This window comes from Rhinopithecus bieti, unplaced genomic scaffold (genome assembly GCF_001698545.2).
Source record: "Rhinopithecus bieti isolate Rb0 unplaced genomic scaffold, ASM169854v2 scaffold_6907, whole genome shotgun sequence".
Lineage (NCBI taxonomy): Eukaryota > Metazoa > Chordata > Mammalia > Primates > Cercopithecidae > Rhinopithecus > Rhinopithecus bieti.
This window is the reverse complement of record NW_016805647.1, coordinates 4,514,489-4,534,887: the sequence shown is the minus strand read 5'-3', so window position 1 is coordinate 4,534,887 and position 20,399 is coordinate 4,514,489. Positions and strand designations below refer to the sequence as shown.

At 48.6% G+C, this 20,399-nt stretch overlaps 1 protein-coding gene and 1 long non-coding RNA gene across 4 annotated transcripts; one reads left to right on the top strand and one right to left on the bottom strand.

Annotated features, from left to right (window-relative positions):
• The first annotated feature begins 7 nt into the window (after positions 1-7).
• Positions 8-16,710, top strand: LOC108530414 (uncharacterized). 2 transcript variants are annotated; one of them, XR_001885825.1, is made up of 3 exons: positions 8-70; positions 15,354-15,677; positions 16,247-16,710. It is a non-coding gene; the product is annotated as an uncharacterized LOC108530414 (long non-coding RNA). The 2 variants fall into 2 exon arrangements; XR_001885826.1 differs by lacking the exon at positions 8-70 and adding an exon at positions 5,025-5,137.
• Positions 13,031-19,639, bottom strand: MYCL (MYCL proto-oncogene, bHLH transcription factor). Of its 2 annotated transcripts, none has more exons than XM_017873344.1 (2): positions 18,563-19,639; positions 13,031-15,581 (listed from the first exon to the last, which is right to left on the bottom strand). In XM_017873344.1, the coding sequence occupies exons 1-2, from the start codon at positions 19,056-19,058 to the stop codon at positions 14,983-14,985; spliced, it is 1,095 nt and encodes a 364-aa protein (XP_017728833.1). In that variant the 5' UTR covers positions 19,059-19,639; the 3' UTR covers positions 13,031-14,982. The 2 variants fall into 2 exon arrangements, with proteins under 2 accessions (XP_017728833.1, XP_017728834.1); XM_017873345.1 differs by lacking the exon at positions 13,031-15,581 and having other exon boundaries at positions 17,347-19,063; positions 19,427-19,525.
• Between the last annotated feature and the right edge of the window lie 760 nt (positions 19,640-20,399).

Here is a 20,399-nt window from a genome sequence, read left to right as displayed (position 1 = left end):
TTTGTAGCTAGGTTGCTTAGGGAGGAGGGAGCGGCAGGACCCAGACGACATGACTGCAGTCAACTAGCTGGTATCAGAACCTCAACCACCTGCCGTCTTTTTTGTTGTTGTTGTTTGTTTTTTTTTGGAGACAGGGTCTCCCTCTGTCGCCCAGGCTGGAGTGCAGTGGCGCGATCTCGGCTCACTGCAACCTCCGCCTTCTGAGTTCAAGCGATTCTCCTGCCTCAGCCTCCCGAGTAGCTGGGACTACAGGCGCCCGTCACCATGCCCGGCTAATTTTTTGTATTTTAGTAGAGACGAGGTTTCACCATGTTGCCCAGGGTGGTCTCGAACTCCTGAGCTCAGGCAGTCCACCCGCCTCGGCCTCCCAAAGTACTGGGATTACAGGCGTGCACCACCGCGACGGGCCACCTGCCATCTTGAATGGTAGATGGCAACCCTATCTAAATAGATCCGTCCCTATTACTCTTTCACAGCACTCAAGTTATTTTTCATCATAGTGCTTATTACAATATACAATTATAAATAGATCTCTTCTTTTTTTGTCTAACTTATTGGGACAAATTCTGCCTGGATCATTGCTGTATCTCCAGTGCCTAGCAGAGTACCCGGTACTGAAGAGACATCCAATACTTGTTAAATGAAGAGGAGAATGACTTGCCGGTCAGAGGTGGCATTCTCCAGAATGAGGTCTGCCTAGTTCTCAGGCCAGGGCAGCGGCTCTAATATTTTCATCCCGTAAGACAACCTCACACTCAATCACAAAGCAAACCTTTGGCCCGGCACAGTGGCTCACGCTTGTAATTCAAGCATATTGGGAGGCCGAGGTTGAGGTTAGGTGTTCAAGACCAGCCTGACCAACATGGTGAAACCCCGTCTCTACTAAAAATTAAAAAATTAGCCAGGCGTGGTGGTACATGCCTTTAATCCCAGCTACTTGGGAGGTTGAGGCACGAGAACCTGGGAAGCGGAGGTTGCAGTAAGCCGAGATCGCGCCATTGCACTCCAACCTGGGCAACAAGAGCAGAATTCCGTCCTAAAAAACAAAGAAACAAAACAAAACAAAAAAAAAAAACAGAAAGCAAACCTTTTCATCTCCTTGGCCAAAGAATGCAACAGATGGGGTGAGAACAGAGAAAAACAAGCAAGTAAACTACACTCCGCAAAATAGGAAAGGGAAAAGGAAGTCTGGTAGAAAGGATTAAAGTTGACTGGGAACCGTGGCTCACGCCTGTAATCCCAGCACTTTGGGAGGCCGACGCAGGTGGATGACCTGAGGTCAGGAGTTTGAGACCAGCCTGACCAACATGGTGAAACCCTGTCTCTACTAAAAATACAAAATCAGCCAGGCATGGTGGTGTGTGCCTGTAATCCCAGCTACTTGGGAGGCTGAAACAGGAGAATTGCTTGAACTGGGAGGCGTAAGGTGCAGTGAGCCAAGATCGCATCATTGCACTCCAGCCTGGGCAACAAGAGCTAAACTCCTTCTCAAATAAATAAATCAATAGCCAGGCACGGTGGATCACGCCTGTAATCCCAGCACTTTGGAAGGCCAAGGCATGCTGATCACAAGGTCAGGAGTTCAAGACCAACCTGGCCAACATGGTGAAACCTCCATCTCTACTAAAAATACAAAAATTAGCCGGGCATGGTGGTGTGTGCCTGTAATCCCAGCTATGGGGGAGGCAGGAGAATCGCTTGAAACAGGAAGGCGGAGGTCGCAGTAAGTCAAGATCAGCCACTGCACTCCAGCCTGGGTGACAGAGCAAGACTCAGTCACAAAAAACAAGAAAGGATTAAAGTCGTAGCAACCCTGAGGTTAAAATGGAGGTGGAAAAAATTAGGACCAGACAGGAGCAGAATTCCAGAGACCACACCAGTTTAAGAAAGGCCTTTGGGGTCATATAGAGCTGGGTTCAAATCCCAGCTCTGCCATTTATCAGCTCTGTGAACTTCATTAACTTCACCTCTTTTTTTTTTTTTTTGAGATAGGATCTTGCTCTGTTGCCCAGGCTTCAGTGCAGTGGTGCAATCAATCACAGCTCTCTGCAGTCTTGACCTCCTGAGCTCAAACAATCCTCCCACCTCAGCACCCCATCACCCCACCCCAGTTGGGACTGCACGCCCACTATTTCTTTTTTCTTTTTGAGAGATGAGGTCTTGCAATTTGCCCAGGCTGGTGACCACCTCCCTCAAGTGATCCTCCTGCCTGGGCCTCCTAAACTGCTGGGATTATAGGAGTGAACCAGCACTTCTGGTATAACTTTACCTCTTAACCTCAGTGTTCTTTTTTTTTTTTTTTTTTTTTTTTTTTTTTTGAGGAGGAGTCTCACTCTGTCGCCCGGGCTGGAGTGCAGTGGCCTGATCTCAGCTCACTGCAAGCTCCGCCTCCCGGGTTTACGCCATTCTCCTGCCTCAGCCTCCCGAGTAGCTGGGACTACAGGCGCCCGCCTCGTCGCCCGGCTAGTTTTTGTATTTTTAGTAGAGACGGGGTTTCACCGTGTTAGCCAGGATGGTCTCGATCTCCTGACCTCATGATCCGCCCGTCTCCGCCTCCCAAAGTGCTGGGATTACAGGCTTGAGCCACCGCGCCCGGCCCCTCAGTGTTCTTATCTTTAAATTCCTCTCAAGATTGCCATGAGGAGAAAATGAAGTAACGTCTGAAAAGTGCCTGCTACAATGCCCTGGCACATATCACCCACCATTTGTTGAACACTTTGTGTCATTATAATAGTAACACCCCATCGGCCTCTCTAAAGAGGTAAAAGAAGCAGCCTACGGGCATATAAATGTTCAGTAATGTGTAAAGGTGCCTAAATACCTATTCTACTAACCCCTTGTTAGCCAATTTAAGAGTTCTAATTGCTTTTTTACTGAGATTGGCTCTAACTCTCAGGTCATATCACCAGGATCCCCTGGGCCAAAGGAGTGACCCCTGCAAGTTTCAAGCCCTTGACAGGCCTGCTGGAATAACTGCTAATACATTTCTCAATCACTTGAATCCCCATTGGCATAATGACCACTCTCGCAGACCCAGCCTAAACCTTGTTGCCACACATATTGTTTGGAGAATACCAGTTTCCAGTTGTGGGTCCCCTGTCCCTCCTTTTCTCAATCCAACCTGCTTTGATCAAAAGTCCTGTTCTCTCCAATGTGTGGTACCCGCCTGGGGCTGGGTTTAAAATGGACATGCATGGCCACATATTGGCAGACACTCTCACATGGTGGTTGTTAACTGTAGAACCTTTGCCTAGAGACTTTCAGAGGGTACAGTTACCATGACAACCACCAGAAAGATGGCAGGCCAGAGAAATGATGCAATTAAAGGAAAAGGGAGGCTGATTTCATGATGACAATCTGACCATGACAGAGTATGCTCACTCAGATGGGATAGCGCTGTCCAAGTCATGACCAGGTGACTATTACTAGAAAGAGAAAAAAAGATGGGGGTGGAATTTACCACCAAGAGACCAGAAGATGAAGAGACTCGTTACCAAGGCAACTAGGGAGAAAGAAATGGAAAAATGGAGCTTCACCATAGCAGCAGAAAATTGCTTCTAGCCAAGCAACACAGGACTGTTGCTATAGAAACAAGGAGAACAGGGATCTTATAGACCATGGGGAGAATTATCACTGAAATGCTGAGCAGGAAAGACTCCTAAATCAGAATGGAACCTGTGGTCCAAAACAAATGAGGAGAAGTGAAAAAAAAAAAAAAGTACCACTTCCATTCATCGTAATTCTGTTAGTCCTACCAAAAGAGAATGGGAACATATTTTTAAAAATACCTTAGGCTATTTTACTTGTAGCTTTGTTTTGTCTCCCTAGTGATCTTCTGAACTCTAAATTATACTAAAAATAGGTCCTGAAAGATATTCTGTAACTTGAAATCCTAATTGGAGACATTAAGTTCAAGGGAAAATTGGGAAATTGAAGTCTATGACCAAGAGATAAAAGTATTTCTTTTAAAACTACATAAAACCCTCTAATGGGAAGCTTTGCAGGGTGAAAAAGAGACAAAAGAAGGCAATAGGGAGTTAGGGAAGCTAGTTATACTCATGCCTAGGTATTGGCTCTCACTCCCCTCCCCTTTCTGTGAGGCCAGAGGGGAAGTAGCTCACTGTGTTCTGGAAGGGAGGCTCAAAAAGAAAGAGTATCTCGACCGGGCGCGGTGGCTCAAGCCTGTAATCCCAGCACTTTGGGAGGCCGAGACGGGTGGATCACGAGGTCAGGAGATCGAGACCATCCTGGCGAACACGGTGAAACCCCGTCTCTACTAAAAAATACAAAACTAGCCGGGCGAGGTGGCAGGCGCCTGTAGTCCCAGCTACTCAGGAGGCTGAGCCAGGAGAATGGCGTGAACCTGGGAGGCGGAGCTTGCAGTGAGCTGAGATCTGGCCACTGTACTCCAGCCTGGGCGACAGAGTGAGACTCCGTCTCAAAAAAAAAAAAAAAAAAAAAAAGAGTATCTCACTTAAAATGTATGTATATGTCTAGAGGTGATGGATGCAGAATCCCCTCTCCAACATGCTCCACGCATTATAGATTATTATGGGCAAAGAAATCTGGTTTTAAAGGCAAACATGCCAGGGTAAGTTCAGTCTGGAAGAGCATATCTAAAATGCAGAAATGAGGTACCAGGGATACTCAAATTACTTGGAGAGTAGTAATTCCTTACCTGCCCTACGGAAAGCCCACAGTCAGTCATTTAATTCTCACCCCCACTATGTGTGAGTTATACCCCAAGGGCAGACATATAGTTAGGATATCTGCACCTACCTCACCTTCTTTATTTAGGAAATTGAGAGCAATGCATAGGGTGGGATGGGCACAGAAAGATGGCAGAAAAGGAGAACGTGGGGGGTGCAAAAAGATAGGGAGGAAAATCTCAGTGATGACCCATGAGTGTTTATTCAGTAGTATTTCCTATCCTCTATATACTTTAAATAACTCATTCAAAATCTTTTAAGAAAGAAAGAAATTTACAGGGAGAAGGCAAAAGATAAAGCCATTAGAGTAAAAGGGCCATTTAAAGCAGATCATCCAAAAGGTTCCAGATGGAATTTTAGAGGATGTGCTGACATTTAGGATAGAAAAAGGAACATGCTGCGGGAGGCCTGAAGCATCTGTCTCCAAGGTAAGGAAGAAAGTTGGGTCAAAGACAAACACTAGCTTTTTAAAAATTTATTTATAAAAGTTTATAATAGAGATGAGGTTTTGCCATGTTGGCCAGGCTGGTCTCGAACTCCTGGCTCAACTAATCTGCCCACCTCAGACTCACAAAGAGCTAGGATTACAGGCGTGAGCCATGGCACCCGGCCAACACTAGCTTTTTGGTACAACCTAAGATGCCTTTGCAGCCCAATCTTCATGCTAATTTTCTACCCCCCCCAAAAAAATATTTCCTGTGGGAGATATTTTATGATGAACGTGGTTCCTATATTAGATTCCTAGGCCTGTCATAAATTACTACAAACTGGGTGGCTTAAAACAAGGGAAATTGGCAGGGCATGGTGGCTCACCCCTGTACTTCCAGTACTTTGAGAGGCCAAGGTGGGAGGCTAGGAATTCGGTACCAGCCTGGCCAACATAGTGAAACCCCATCTCTACTAAAAATACAAAAATTAGCCAGGCATGGTGATGCACTCCTATAGCCCCGTCTACTCAGTCAGGGGCAGGGATGAGGCACGAGAATCGCTTGAACCTGGAAGGCAGAGGTTGCAGTGAGCAGAGACTGTACCACTGTACTCCAGCCTGGGCAACAGGCTGTTTTTTTGTTTTGTTTTTTGTTTTTTGTTTCTTTTAATCTCAAAAAAGCAAAACAAAACAAACAAACCAAAAAGAAAAAAAAAAACACAAAGGGAAATTAATTTTCTTGTGGTTCTGGAGGCTAAAAGTCTGAAATCAAGGTGTCCACAGGGCCATGCCCCTGTGCTTCCCTCTAGGGAAGAATCCCTCCCTTCTTCCTCTAGCTTCTGGTGGTTGCCAGCAATCTTTCTTTGTTCCCTGGTTTGTGGCAGCAAAACCCCAATCTCTACCTCTGTCTTCACATGGACGTTTTCCCTCTATGTGTGTCTGTGTTCAAATTTCCCTCTTCTTGGGACATCAGTGACTGAATTTGGGCATATCCTAATCTAGTATGACCTCATCTAACTTGATTACATCTGCAAAGACCCTATGTCTGAATAAGGTCACCTTCACAGTTCTGCAAGGACATGAATTTTGGTGGTGGGGAGGGGATGACAATATTGCCATCCCCTAGTACAGTGCGTATGAGTAATCACAATATCTTACATTGAGTCAGTGAATTGCTATTTACATTACTATTTCCATTGGCTATTGGCCAATTTGAATTTGAATTTTGGGGAGCATCAGAATTGCTCAAAGCAAGTGCGAAGAAGAAGAGGGTAGAGCTCGCTTTGTTACAGGGGTTGTGTTATACCTAAAGTTAAGTTACAGGGTTTGCTCCAGGGCACCCCAGAATTTTCTTAGAGTGAGCTTACTTCTGGCCTGTGCAGCCCTCTAAGACAGCCTGCAACCCAGCAGAGGATCCCTGAAGGCTGCAAAATCAGGGTGGGGGAGGTGCAAAAGGGAAAAAAGCATCAGAGGTCCTTTCCAGTTCTAATCTCATTGCTCTTTCAAGCTCTCTCCTTTACTTCCCAGGCCCCTTCTCTTTCTTTCTCTTAGCTTGGCATCCTGGGCCTTAATCATCTGTATATCCTTTTTTTTTTTTTTTTTTCCTTTGAGACAGAGTCTCCTTTTGTTGCCCAGGCTGGAGTGCAGTGGCATGATCTCGGCTCACAGCAACCGCTTCCTCATGGGTTCAAGCAATTCTCCTGCCTCAGCCTCCTGAGTAGCCAGGATTACAGGGGTGTGCCACCATGCCTGGCTAATTTTTGTATTTTTAGTAGAGACGGGGTTTCACCATGTTGGCCAGGCTGGTCTTGAACTCCTGACCTCGTGATCCGCCCACCTGGTCCTCCCAAAGCGCTGGGATTACAGGCGTGAGTCACCGCGCCCAGCTTTTTTTTTTTTTTTTTTTTTTTTTTAAGAGACAGAGTCTCACTGTGTTGCCCAGGCTGGTCTCAAATGCCTGGCCCCAAGTGGTCCTCCAGCCTCAGCCTCCCAATGTCTAGATAACAGCTTTTTAGGGCTGGGTGCAGGGAGGCTAACGCCTGTAATTCCAGCACTCTGGGAGGCCGAGGTGGGCAGATTACCTGAGGACAGGAGTTCGAGGCCAGCCTGGCCAACATGGTGAAACCCCATCTCTACTAAAAACACAAAAATTAGCTGGGCATAGTGGTGAGCGTCTGTAATCCCAGCTACTTGGGAGGCTGAGGCAGGAGAGAATCACTTGAACCTGGGAGGCGGAGGTTGCAGTGAACTGAGATTGTGCCACTGCACTCCAGCCTGGGCGACAGAGCAAGACTCTGTCTAAAAAAAAAAAAATAAATAATAATAATAATAATAATAATAGCTTTTAATTAATTTATTTTCTTTTGTAGAGACAGGGTCTTACTATGTTGCCCAACCTGGTCTTGAACTCCTGGCCTCAAGTGATCCTTCTGCCTCAGCCTCCCAAAGTGCTGGGATTACAGGCATGAGCCACTTTACCCTGCCATCTTTATATCCCGATGAGTCTCAAGCCTGTATTTTGCATTCAAATCCCTTTCTAAAGCCTCAGTATCACATTTTCAACTTGCTGGGTACTTCATTTCGGGTGACCCCATCACCTTAATTTCATCATGTCCCAAACCACAATCAGTTTCTTCCCCTGACTTCCCTATTTCAAAGAGGATGTTTGCTCTTGAAAGGATCCCCTTAGAAATCTAGTGCAATCCTCCTTATTTTGTAAAAATGAGACTACCCAACCAGCACATCAGACCAGATTTCTCCCGTCCCCAAATTTGACACAACCTTCTTAACTGCTCTTCCCCAGAGCTATTCTCTTAGCCTAGAACATTCTTCGTTTCACTTAGCTAAATACTACCTGTACTTCTAGTTCTGGTCAATGTCACAATTTCCAACAAAAACTTTCATGATGACTCCAAACAAAATGTTATCTTCCCTTTCTGAGGCTCATAGCACTTTTTGAGACACATATTGCCTTATTTTGTGATCATGTTTGTTATCTTTTTGTTATTATTATATTACTTCAGACCAGAATATTTTCTGATCATGTTTCCATGCTCATAAACTTCCAGAAGGAAGGAACCAGTTTCATGTATCATTGCAAACATACTGCTCTCACTATGTAGCTGGCACTGTTCTAAGCACTTTACATGTAACAACTCCTTTAATCTTCACAACAGTCCTGTGGCATAGATATCATTATCTCCATTTTACAGAAGAAGGCTACTTGTAGGACTCAGAGAGGTTGAGCGATTTGCCCAACATCACACAGGTAGTAATCCCAAGTCCTTGTTTTTCTTGTTGTTGTTGTTGTTTTAGAGATACGGTCTCACTCTGTCACTCAGGCTGGAGTGAAGTGAAGTGGCACAATTATAGCTCACTGCAGCCTCCTCAAACTCCTGGGCTCAAGTGATCCTCCCACCTCAGCATCAGCCTCCGGAGTAGCTGGGACTACAGGCACAAGCCTTCTTGCCAGACTTTTTTTTTTTTTAATTTCTTAGTAGAAATGGGATTTTGCTATATTGCCCAGGCTGGTCTCAAGCTCCTGAACTCATGTGATCCTCCCACCTCCGCCTCCCAAAGTGCTGGGATTACAGTCATGAGCCACTGTGCCTGGCCCCAAGTTCTTAACCGTGGCATCTACACTACCTTCTGTGAATACTTTTTTATCTTTGCAAAACCTGGGCTCCAACTCCTTATATCAATGTTTGTCTCAGTGTGGACTGAGGAATTCACCTCCCTGCTTGCTTGTTAGCAATGCAGATTCCTGGCCCTGACCTAGGGTGGGTAGATTCTTTTTTTTTTTTTGAGACTGAGTCTCGCTCTGTCACCCCCAAGCGGGAGTGCAATGGCACTCAGCTCACTGCAACCTCCGCGTCCCAGGTTCAAATGATTCTCCTGCCTCAGCCTCCTGAGTGGCTAGGATTACAGGTGCACGACATCATGCCTGGCTAATTTTTGTTTTTAGTAGAGACGGGGATTCACCATGTTGGTCATGTTGATCTTGAACTCCTGACCTCGTGATCCGCCGTCCTCAGCCTCACAAAGTGTTGGGATTACAGGCATAAGCCACTGCGCCTGGCCAGGTGGGTAGATTCTTAAGAGACACTCAGGTTTGAGAATCACTGTCTTAATAATATAGGCATTAATGACTAAATGGAGTCAGTTGACTCTAGCTCAGTTTAAAGGCACTACAGTGCCCTGTAAGGAAAAGTAGAGAGTTTGTATGTGCAATGGCTTTGCTGATATACAGCCTCTGCTGGCTATGGGCTGTGGAGGCTGTGAACTAGTCTGAGGCTCCAGTCTTTGCCCTCCTTCCTCTGCTGCCTAACTCAAGCTCCCCAAACCTGGCTATTTCTTCCCTAATAATTTACCACCTCTTGAAGCATCAATATGTGCACTCTGGGAAGATTTCTTATTTCACCAGTTCCTTCTATCACCTTTCACATATGACTAATCTATATCCTAGATGTGGCTTGTTAACATGGTTTAAATAATACTAATCATTTACTGAGCACTTACTATTGCTCTGACAACCCAATGAAGTGCATGCTATTATTTCTACCTATTTTAGAGATAAGAAAACTAGGGTTAGGAGAGGTTAATAATTTGCCCAAGGTCAAGAAAATGCTAGAAAATGCAGGGCCAAGATTTGGAACTGAGACCTGTTGGATGTGGTGACCACTTAATCATACTGCTTCCCACAAGTTTAAAGGCAATCCATTATTTACTGGGCACTTCTTGGACCCTTGGCACTGAGCCTAATCATTTAATAACACACCTGATTAGAGACTTTCTTTTTTAAATATTACATTTCCGTGCCAAGAGAATGGTAACATTAATACAGTTGCTCCCTTTGGCCAGGAGTGTAAATAAACAGACATTAACAAAAGCCGCCCACTGGGCTTACGGTAGAAATGCCCACACACCAACCAACAGAACTCTAGCTGACACATTTAGACACCTCCTCCTTCCCCCTTCCCAGTCACCCGGTCATCAATCATCTCCCAGCTGGTTATCTTATCCTTAAAAGAAACCTCTCTCACACTCCCTCCTATCACTATCACAGATCAGCAAAGCCATCCCCATCCTCTTTTTCCCCTTTTAAAGTTAATATTCTGGAATATCCTGACCTTGGGAGCACTGTAGACAAATTCAGCACATCTAAGATAGTTCAACCTGTCTCAGTTCCCCAAAATAACTGCCAACAGAGGCAGAAGTTAAACATACACTTTAGCCTTCTTTTGTCTAACAGAGATGATGTCCTTCTCTCTTTGCTACACCAAGTGTAGCTTCTGGGTCACCCCATATTGTCTATGTCCTGAGTTGGGAGTGTGATCCTTTAGGTGCATTATTCAGAGGCAAACCTAATTTGTAGAAATCATCCTCTGAAATCCAGGAATAAACTCCTGACTATTTTCAGACAGAGATAGAGGTAGGAGTCTGTAGAAATGAGCTAGGAAGGAGCTTAAAATACTTCACATTCCAGAAACACCCTCCCTTCCCCCAGGAGATGGCTTTATTCCCACTCCTTTCTCAGCAGAGTTGACTCAAAAGAGCTGAAGCTTGGAGTCAGGCAGCTGGTACTAGCTGTGTGGGCTTAGACAAATGACTTAAATGTCTCTGAGCTTCAGTTGGCTTATCTGTGAAATGGGGCTGACGGCATCCTGCTCTCCAGGTTATTGTAAGAATTAAGATACCCAAAACTACTAACATTCATGCCTGTACCCATGGGTCCATACTATTGTACTAAGCGCTTTCAAAAATTGTATTGAATTATTTCAAGGTCCAATAAAGGGAGCTACGTCCTACAAACCAGACCCTTGACTAACGGCCTCAAAAAAGGAAGATAAATACACTGGGAGATTTAAGAAAAGAGTTCCAATAATCCATGTCAGTTTTACCGAACAGCTTCTTAGGTTCTAAGTTTGTTACCTATGTGCAGTGGGGACTAAGTGGAAAAGCTTACCTGATAGGAGACTGGGCTTGGGATCCTGATTTTGCTACATGACTTTGAGCAAGAAAACTCTCTGGGCTCCAGTACCATCAGGCAGATATTGTTTACTTACCAGGTTGGAGGGTCACAAGAGGGTCACTTTGTAAATGTGAGGAATTAAGAGGAGCTTTTTGACCCTACTGAGGCTCCATAGGAATCTGGGTGGGCAATACCAACCCAAGTCCCATCTGTAAGGAGGAGTTAGTGGAGGCCTCTTTCACCATGATGCTCATGGCCATCCTGAACAGCAACTGTTTTCTTTTCAGTCCCAGATGGGGCCCCTTGGCAGCAAGACTATCCCACCCAGCACCCATATGCCTCAGAGTTGCTGGTCATGGGACATTTGCTCCATTTCATCCCAATAAGTGGCAGGCACAATAGCCCCAAAGAGAGAGTTCCAATGAGCAGTTAAATGATAGAATTCCATGTTTACCTCCTCCACATACCTGATGCTAACAAACAAGCTGTTCATCATAATGTAGTGACTAAGACCTCTTGCTCTGGAGATAGGCAGAGCTGGTTTCAAATCACAACTTACTTACAAGCTTGTGAATTTGTATAGCTTTGTTTACTCTTAGAACCTCAGTTTCTTCATCTGTAGCCCTGACACATGGTTGATATGGCAGAGTGTTCAGACATAAGCAGCGACCTATGAGGAACAGCTATTACTGAATTCCCCTCTCTTGCATTTACAGCAAGTTTATGAGAACTGTGGGAGGAAAAAGAAGCTTAAACTTTATTTCATTAATTAAGGGAGGAAGAATGTTTTTTTTGAGACAGGGTCTGGCTCTGTTGCCCAGGCTGGAGTGCAGCGGTGCAATCTCGGCTCACTGCAACCTCTGCCTCCCAGGCTCAAGCCATCCACCCACCTCAGCCTCCTGAGTGGTTGGGACTATAAGTGTGTGCCACCATGCCTGGCTAATTTTTGTATTTTTTGGAGACATGCATTTTCGCCATGTTGCCTAGGCTGGTCTCGAACTCCTGAGCTCAAGCGGTCTGCCTGCCTCAGCCTCCCAAAGTGCTGGGATTACAGGCATAAGCCACTGCACCCAGCCAGGAGAAAGAATTTTAAAACTATCTTTCTGTAAGAAAAAAGTACATTGCAACATAAATTCTCAGAAAAACGTTTAAAAGACATCTTGCAGAAGGTCATCATACCACTAAGATAAGAATAACACCATCCTAAAAGAGTATAAGGCTTTATAGTTTAGCAAGCAGTTTAAGGCCGGGCGCGGTGGCTCAAGCCTGTAATCCCAGCACTTTGGGAGGCCGAGACGGGCGGATCACAAGGTCAGGAGATCGAGACCATCCTGGCGAACACAGTGAAACCCTGTCTCTACTAAAAAAAAATACAAAAAACTAGCCGGGCGAGGTGGCGGGCGCCTGTAGTCCCAGCTACTCGGGAGGCTGAGGCAGGAGAATGGCGTAAACCCGGGAGGTGGAGTTTGCAGTGAGCTGAGATCCGGCCACTGCACTCCAGCCTGGGCGACAGAGCGAGACTCCGTCTCAAAAAAAAAAAAAGAAAGCAGTTTAAAGTCTACCACTTTATTCAATACCCACAAAAACCCAGTGAAGTAGCATTTATCCCCATTTTACTGATAAGGAAACTAGGACTCAGAAAGATAAAGCTAAAGGCCGCAGAAGTTGTGGAGCCAGGATTTCAAGCCTTCTAAAGTACAAATTCAGCACTCTTTGCAATTCACAAGAGAATTCCGTGTTCACTGAGTACTGAGCCTACATTGTTTCAACATGTCTGAAATGGCATTTCAGGAACCCAGAGTGGAATGACCAGGTTAGCAACATGGTTAGAGAAATGCAGCCCTCTGGATCACTTGTGGCTACCCTGAAATAGTTTTCCGTGGTTGAGGAGGACTCAGGTGGCATAAGCTGCCCCAACTCTGACATGTTTGAGAAATCTTTTATTAGAAGATGTCCCAGAAGGCAACATTTGAAAATCAGGCAATCAATAATCACAACTAAATACAAAATTTCAGGTGAACTTGCCTTTCAAAATAAATCAGACCCTTGCAACGGGAGAATTGCCCAAGAGTTTTTTTTCTTGTACAAAAACAGTTAATACCACTTTGCAAAAGGCATACAAAAATACAATATAAAAAAAAAGACTCCCCCCAGCAGAATACCCAACAGCAGCTTATAAAACACAAGCTATTCAGGTGAGACATCAGTAACCTACACCCAAACTGTCTGCCATAGACAGTTCCAGAAGTCAGCTGGCTTTTGTAAACCATGCTCCAGAAGGGTAGAGAGGCTATTTCCAAACATCCCCTGGGGTCCTCTGAGGCCAAGAAGCAACCTCAGAAAGAAACCATTGTGGACAATAGATGTGGAAGTAGCAGCTGGTTTTCCAGAGCCACATATAGTACTTACCACTCCCTACCCACCCCAACTTCCAAACCCAGAGCCAGCAGGCACCTGCTGTCCTGGGCAGAGTTCTGGAGGGGCTGCTGGTCCTTCTTCCAGGACAGGCTTAGAGGTGCCTGAGGTTACCCACATGACAACTGCTAGGTTGGGTGACTTCCCCAGACCGGAGGCTGCACGTGGATTCCACTTGGAGCTGCCGAGTCCAGCTGGGGTAAAATCCATCATGGTTGGCTAAGCATTTATCTCCTGGAGGCTCCTTTAAAACCCACCAGAAGCAAGTCCACCTTCTGGAGCACTGGATGAGTCCCAACAGCTCCCCCCAAAACTTCAGAAAGGCCCAGATTCTGGAAAAGAGATCTGATTCATGGCAGACTGGCAGGGGCCCAAGGGTGGCTGCAGAGCCAGCAAGCTCCTTGGAGTTGCATGAGAAGAACAGATTTGCATGGTTCCAGAACTTCAAACTCGCCGGTCAAGGATTGAGATGAGAGGCAGGTGGGAAAGAGGCAGCAGTGCCGTTCTCCCTCTGAGGTGTCCTACACCTGCCTTGAGAAAAGATTGGACCTCAAGTGCCCCTCGGAAAATACCTGGGCAGGGATCAAGTTCATGAGCCAGGCCTCCAAGCTATCCCCAGGCCCCAGGCTAGGACCCATTTCCCTGTGTCTTGGGGAAATATTTCTGACCTGTGGGAAAGGGTGCTGCAGAGCCCATTGCATAACAAAGGCATAAAGGAACAAAAAAGTCCCTTGTAAGGAAAGGAAGGTCCCTCCCTCAGAAGAGAGAGCTCAGAGGGCTCTGAGACAAAGAATCTAGAGGCCAAGCTTTTTAAATGTTCCCAGGGTCGCAGCATTGAGAGTGGAGGAAGGGGGTCAGCTAACATCATAATATATATATTAAAGGTTTCCAACTCCTCGGCTACTGTAAAGTGTCTGACAGTGAGGTAATGGTCCATGTTGATCAAGTCTGCGAGCTTGTCTTCACCCAAGACAGCTCGTGTGTCTTCGAGAAAAAGGAGCCTCAGGGAGAGCATCCAGGCCCAGCTGTCCTTGCGTCACCCCAGAGACACCAGTTGGGAGCATCCTTTCCTAGCCTAAAGCTCATGCAGAGTGTGAGATTTCATGCAGGCTGGAGCCCCTGACAACATCCACCACCTGTTGCATAGCATCTGTCAGCCTTTTCTTCGGAGCTAGCGAGCTAGGCAGACCCCAAGGCTCCTCAGTCAGCTGCCTGCTGGGAAGCCAAAGGCGCCAGAGAACATACAGCACTCCCATGAGTCAGGGAAGAGGGAGAGCTGTGTTTCAAGGTTTCCAAGAATGCAAGCCTTTATTGTGTGTGCACCGGCTGCAATGCATTCTGGGATCTACTGTCCAGACTGTCCCACCATAACCAAAATGTGCAAATTACTAAAGCGGAGAAGGAGGTTAAAAAATAAACTTGTGTCTTTGTAAGACAGAACTGTCAGGCTTTTTGGTCAGTTAGTAGCCACTGAGGTATGCAATTCTTTTCTGCAATTGCTGCTGCCGGCATCGGAGCTGCCTTTTCTCTGTAGCCATCCTCTTCTCAGCCCCCACCAGGGCTTGCAAGTATTCCAAGGCCTTGCTTAGGATCACTACTTTGGGGGCCTTAGAGCAGCTGGCCAGGGTGGGCACCTGGTCCCTCAGGGCCAAGAATCGCGAACGCAGGTCATTCCGCCTCTTGCGCTCCAGGAAGTTGTGGTTCTTCCTCTTGGTCACATCCTCAGTATCAGAACTGACAGGTTTGGGATGGCAGGACTGGGCAGCCTCACTTTCTACAGGTGGGGGGCTCACAATCTCTTCATCCTCCTCATCTTCCTTTTCCCCTGCAGCATCTCTCTCCAGAGCCTCTTCTTGGGGACCCCTCTCTGAAGCCTCTTCTTGGGAGCAGCTTTCTGGAGGAAAACGGGCAGCATAGTTGTGCTGTTGCTGATGGATGGAGATGTGGAAATGCTTCATGCAGGGATCCAGGGGGTCTGCTCGCACCGTGATGGTGACCGGCTTCCGAAGACCCAGAGACTGCCTCTTCTCTACTGTCACAACATCGATTTCTTCATTCTCTGTCCAAGAAAAGAGATCAAGAGAAGAAACACATCCCATGAGAAACATAAACATAGACCCTACAGCTTTAGCTGTCTATGCTGGTGCTTGGGAAGGTAGGTGACATTTTTCCAATTTAGATATAAACAAATCGAGGTGAGCAGAAAGCGGATTCATTTGTAATGGGGTAAGGGCACAGTGAAGGAAAGGAGGGGACATTAGCAAGAAGGAAAATATTCTCCAATTTCCTTTTGCACAGCAAGGCTTAGATAAGAACAAAAGGCAGACCCAAGCCAACAGCCCCCAGTCTGCAAAGGCTCTCCCCTCCCCCATGGAGGGGTTGAAGAGAAAGAGCTACCGACCTGGGACAAAGTTTAGCTATAAAGATCTTTCCCAGTCGGGCTCTTTCATGCCCCATCAGAATTGTAAATGAGGGGTCTGTGGGCAGAGCTGCCCTTTGTTCCTGCCCAGCACAGCCTGCACTTGGGGAATTGTTACTTTTCACAAGTTATAAATCCTATTATTCCCCCACCTCTCTATTCTGCCATCCCTTTCAGCTGAAGATTCAGAGAAGGGAGGGCTACAACCCATCCCTCTTCACCCACAGAGGGGAGGGAAAGGGTTTCCCTTAGGAGCATTTTGCTCCTGGGTTCAATGGGTTTCTAAAGTCATCCATCATTTATAGGTCGCCTGCCCCACCTCCTTCCCTGGACCAGAAGGTTAGATTTGTAATCATAGGTCGGCGAAGCTGCAGGAACTTCACAAAGGTACAAGCGACCATTTCCAAACTACCTGCACCAGAGGCGGAGACTGGGCAGCAGAATGTCCCAGATATGGGGCCCAAAACACCAGAGACCTGGAGACACCTGGACATGTCCTTAGCATTCGCTGGCTTGAAGGTCTCTTAGGTTAACCTAACCAGGAGAGGGGCAATTGGGAGAAAACTCTCCTCCTGCTCCACAAATTTTGCGGCCTCCACACAGAAGCCCACCTTAATGGATCTAGGCCTCACAACCGAAGAGCTCCCTTCTCAGCTTCTTTGCATACCAGGAAGCTTGAGCCCCTTTGTCAGGAAGGCTTCCATTGTGTGGACAATCGCATTATTTCTCCATTAATAAAACCTGACCATTCAGCCCTCCTGGCCCCAAAGCCCCTGATTGGCTGATTACGCTGTGTTTGGAATGCTGTCTTACCCAGCCCCTAGCCCCTATTGGATGACCTCTGCTGCCAATCACTTTCCCCACCCCCCCGCCTCATTGTTTGCAATCTGTTGCATTTTGTTCCAGGCCATGTGGCCTGTGAGTGAACCAGAAGCTCACAAACAGGTTCAGGTTAAAGGGTAGGTCAGAAAAGGATTCAGCAGGCTTCCCTACATCCCAAACCTTTAATTTTCAGTGTTAAGTCTCATGGCTTAGGAAGATTCTATCTAAGAAAGAAATAATTTAAGACACCATTCTCCCTTTCAGAGAGTAGTGTCTTACTCTACCCAGACAAGGAAATGTCTTCAGCAGGACAATCAAGTCCAACCCCATTGTGCGCAAATGGGGAAATGGAGGCCCAGATCAGCCAAGTCCACATATCACCTTTGTAACTTTCTGGATCTCAAACTAAAACGTCCAAACTTCCAAAACAATGCTCATTCCACTCTACCACTCCACCAGCCGTTGTAGAGATATATCTTTATTGGTTTTCTGATCTCAAGATTCTTTCCAGCCATCAAACAAACATAAACTCTTGGTGTAGAAAGCAAGCCGGTTAAAAACGACCTTAACACCGTGGACCAGGGGAAAAAAAAGACTTTTAATTTTTCTTGTTATCCTATTTTTCCTCTCAAGTGTATGACAACTTCCATACCCCATCCCCCAGTTCCCTATCAAATTGTCATGTAAAAGTTATTCCTAAAAGCTACAGTGAGCTTTCTTGGTCCTGATTTATTTGTCACCAGCCTCACTCTACACTCTACACTCAGTCTAGTATTTCTCATGGGTGTGGAGGTCTAAGATGCCAGAACAAGAACAATGTAGTTTAGTGGCACAGGATGCCCTAGTCTGCCCTCAGTGAGGTTTGCCCTTGCATCAAGGATGGGAGAGGAGGGTCTGGAGCTCTATGGCCTTGACACCAGCACGTAGCCCACAGGTTGCCACAAAGTAGGGGCCAGTGAATATTTGTTGAATGCAAGGGAGCAGCTGAAGCTGGAGATGTATTGAGAGGGAGCGAGAAGGACACTTTTCCATCTTAGGACAAACAGAAAGGCAAGGTGTAGTGCCTCTAAGATAAGCTACCACAAAGACCCAAACATCAAGGAAGAGGTGCCTGGTTGGGATGGAGCATTGGGGAAGAGGGGCTGGCTAGATGGCAGAAAGCTGGAGCTGACTTGTAGTGATTTTCTATCTCTAAGCCTCGGTTTTTCCATCTGTTAATGGGGAGTGTTCATTCTTCCCTCCCTGTCTCAGGGATGCACGAGTGGTAAGTGGTGGTGGGGAGACACAAGAGGGCATTTATTATTGGCATTTTAAAGTAAAGCCAACTGGAGACCTAGTTTTTAAAAAGGATGGGCTTTGGCTTTGCACAAAAGGCTCTCAGCTTCTTCTCTCCCTAGGGAAGTGTGAGTTTCCCAGGGAAAGAGGCAGCAGCAAAAAAACTTCAGGCTTGGAGTGACTCTTAAGGGACCTCCTTCCGGACTCCTTAGGACAGAAATCCCTTACAGTCCAACCCCAGTATTGTCCTCTCTAAGCGCCAAACCTCACCACATATCCCTGGTCCCCTGGGGCTCCAATAATCATCAAAGGGACGCTGGCTCCCACGCCACTTCTCCAAACTGTTTACCAACACACCCACGTGCCAGACATACACGGTTGGGGGCTACACGGGCAGCTTCAGCCAAAGAGAGGGGGAGATGGCCCGAGAGCTTGAGAAGAGCCAGTGCCTGACCTAAGGCAGGGGCAGAGCTTTGGCCACCCATAGGGTGGCCCCCTCTTGGATGTCTCAGGGAGGTCCTTACCCGAGTCGCTTGGGCTCTCGGACCCGGAGCAGGCCTGGGTCTTGGGTTCGCCCAGCGGACAGGGGGCGGCGGGCGCCGGGTTGCCGGCTTCGAGGCTGGGAGTGCAGTCCGGGGCGGCGGACGCCTTGGGCGGGTTCCCCCGGGGCGCGCCAGCGGCGAGCCGGTCGCTCACAGCTCTCTCCAGCCGTTCCCGGGCCGAGAAGCCGCTCCACATGCAGTCACGGCGGATGATGGAGGCGTAGTTCCTGCCCCAACCTTTCGAGTGGCCCCGGGATTCCGCTTCGTCTCCGGTGCACCCTCCGGGCCACGGCTCCGGGGGACCAATCCCGGGGACCGGGTCCCCTGCGCCGGGACCCAAGCCCCAGGGCGGCGACGTGGGGGGCGATGGCACCAGCTCGAATTTCTTCCAGATGTCCTCGCTGGGCGCCGTGGAGCGGTAGAAATCCTCCCCGCAATCATAGTCGTAGAAATAGTGCTGGTACGAGTCGTAGTCCATGTCCGCTCCCTGCGGGAGGGAAATGGGGACGTGCTGACCGGGTGCCGGCCGGGCGAAGGAGGCGTCCCCGGGTCCCTCGGCACAGCCGGCTGCCCGGCTCTCGTTCCTCCCCAACCCACCGGCTTGCAGCCTGCGCCCAGTCCTCGCGTCCCGGGAAGCCGGGCCCCGGGTCAGAGTGGCAGGGGAAGCCAATCGCAGAGCGCGGACCCGGCTGCGGGCAGCGAGTTCAAAGCAAACTTTGCCAGCGCCGCCCGGAGCGCAGCTCCCAGGGCCCGGCGGGGCCGGGCGGGGGCGCGCCGTGCCCAGAAGGCACCCTGCAGCCAGCCCGCACCGCGGGACCCGCTCCCGTGCCCGCGGCCACCCGCAGCCTCACTCGCTCGCGCAGCCCGCCTCCCTGGACGGACGGCTCCGCGGCTCCGGGCAAGCAGCCGGCAGCCCGCACACACGCACATGCGCGCCGCCGAGAGCGCGGCCCGCACTCACGAGCGCGCCCCCCGCGCGCGCGCGTCCCCTCCCTCGCTCGCGCACGGTGGCCCGGACGCTCTCGGGATCGGCGCGGGAGCGCGAGCTGCAGGCGCATTGTTTCCTGGCTGCCTTATATCTCGTCGCGCGCCCGGGACCCAGGGACTGCGGGGCGGGCCCTATGTAACAAACCCCGCCCCCTCCCTGCCCACTCCAGGCAGTCGACAGGTGGGGCCGGCCCTACCTCCTGGCAGCGCTCGCCCACTCCGTTCTATCCCCGGTAGCCCCCCAAATAAATTGCACGCTGGGGAGCGCAAACAGGAGGCGGGCTGATGGGGCCCGGCGGCCGCCTGGTGGAGGCGTGACTCTAGCGAGGCGCTGGCAGTGCCAGCCGGCTGAACTAAACCATGCTCCTTGCCCACTCCGAGTTGGAGAATTAGAGCTGCTCCCCGCTCCACCCTGCTCGCCTACTTTCTCCGGCGCGCCCCGCTGGGTTCAGGTGCGCCGGAGCCGCCGCGGGGGGAGGAGGGAAACGCGCCACCTGGCGGCCCTCAGTCCTGAACTTGGGTTGGTCCCGGCGTCCGTCTGGTCACCCGTCGGCCCGTTTCTTGAGCTTGGTGGCCTAAGCCTGGACGGCATCAAAGCGAAGATGCCGGGCGTTAGAGCCTTAAACGTAACCCTCCCGAGCCTCAGTTTCATCTGTAAAATGAAGGGATGGTAATGCTTACCTCACAGGGTTGTTGTGAGGCTTTAGGGAAATAGAGCATCTAGGGAAGGGGCCTGGGCCAGGAGGAGAGGCAGACGGCGCTGGCTTAGCCCCTGCTTTCGGTGGGGCGGTGCAGAAGTGAGGAGGAATTTTTCCCGGGGCAAAGCCAGGGC

Bases quoted from the DNA above. Each gene is read 5' to 3' on its own strand.
- MYCL (XM_017873344.1), bottom strand. From the start codon at position 19,058: ATGGACTACGACTCGTACCAGCACTATTTCTACGACTATGATTGCGGG. The intron at 15,582-18,562 runs GTAAGGACCTCC...TTTCTTGGACAG, and splicing joins CGAGAGCCCAAGCGACTCGG to AGAATGAAGAAATCGATGTT.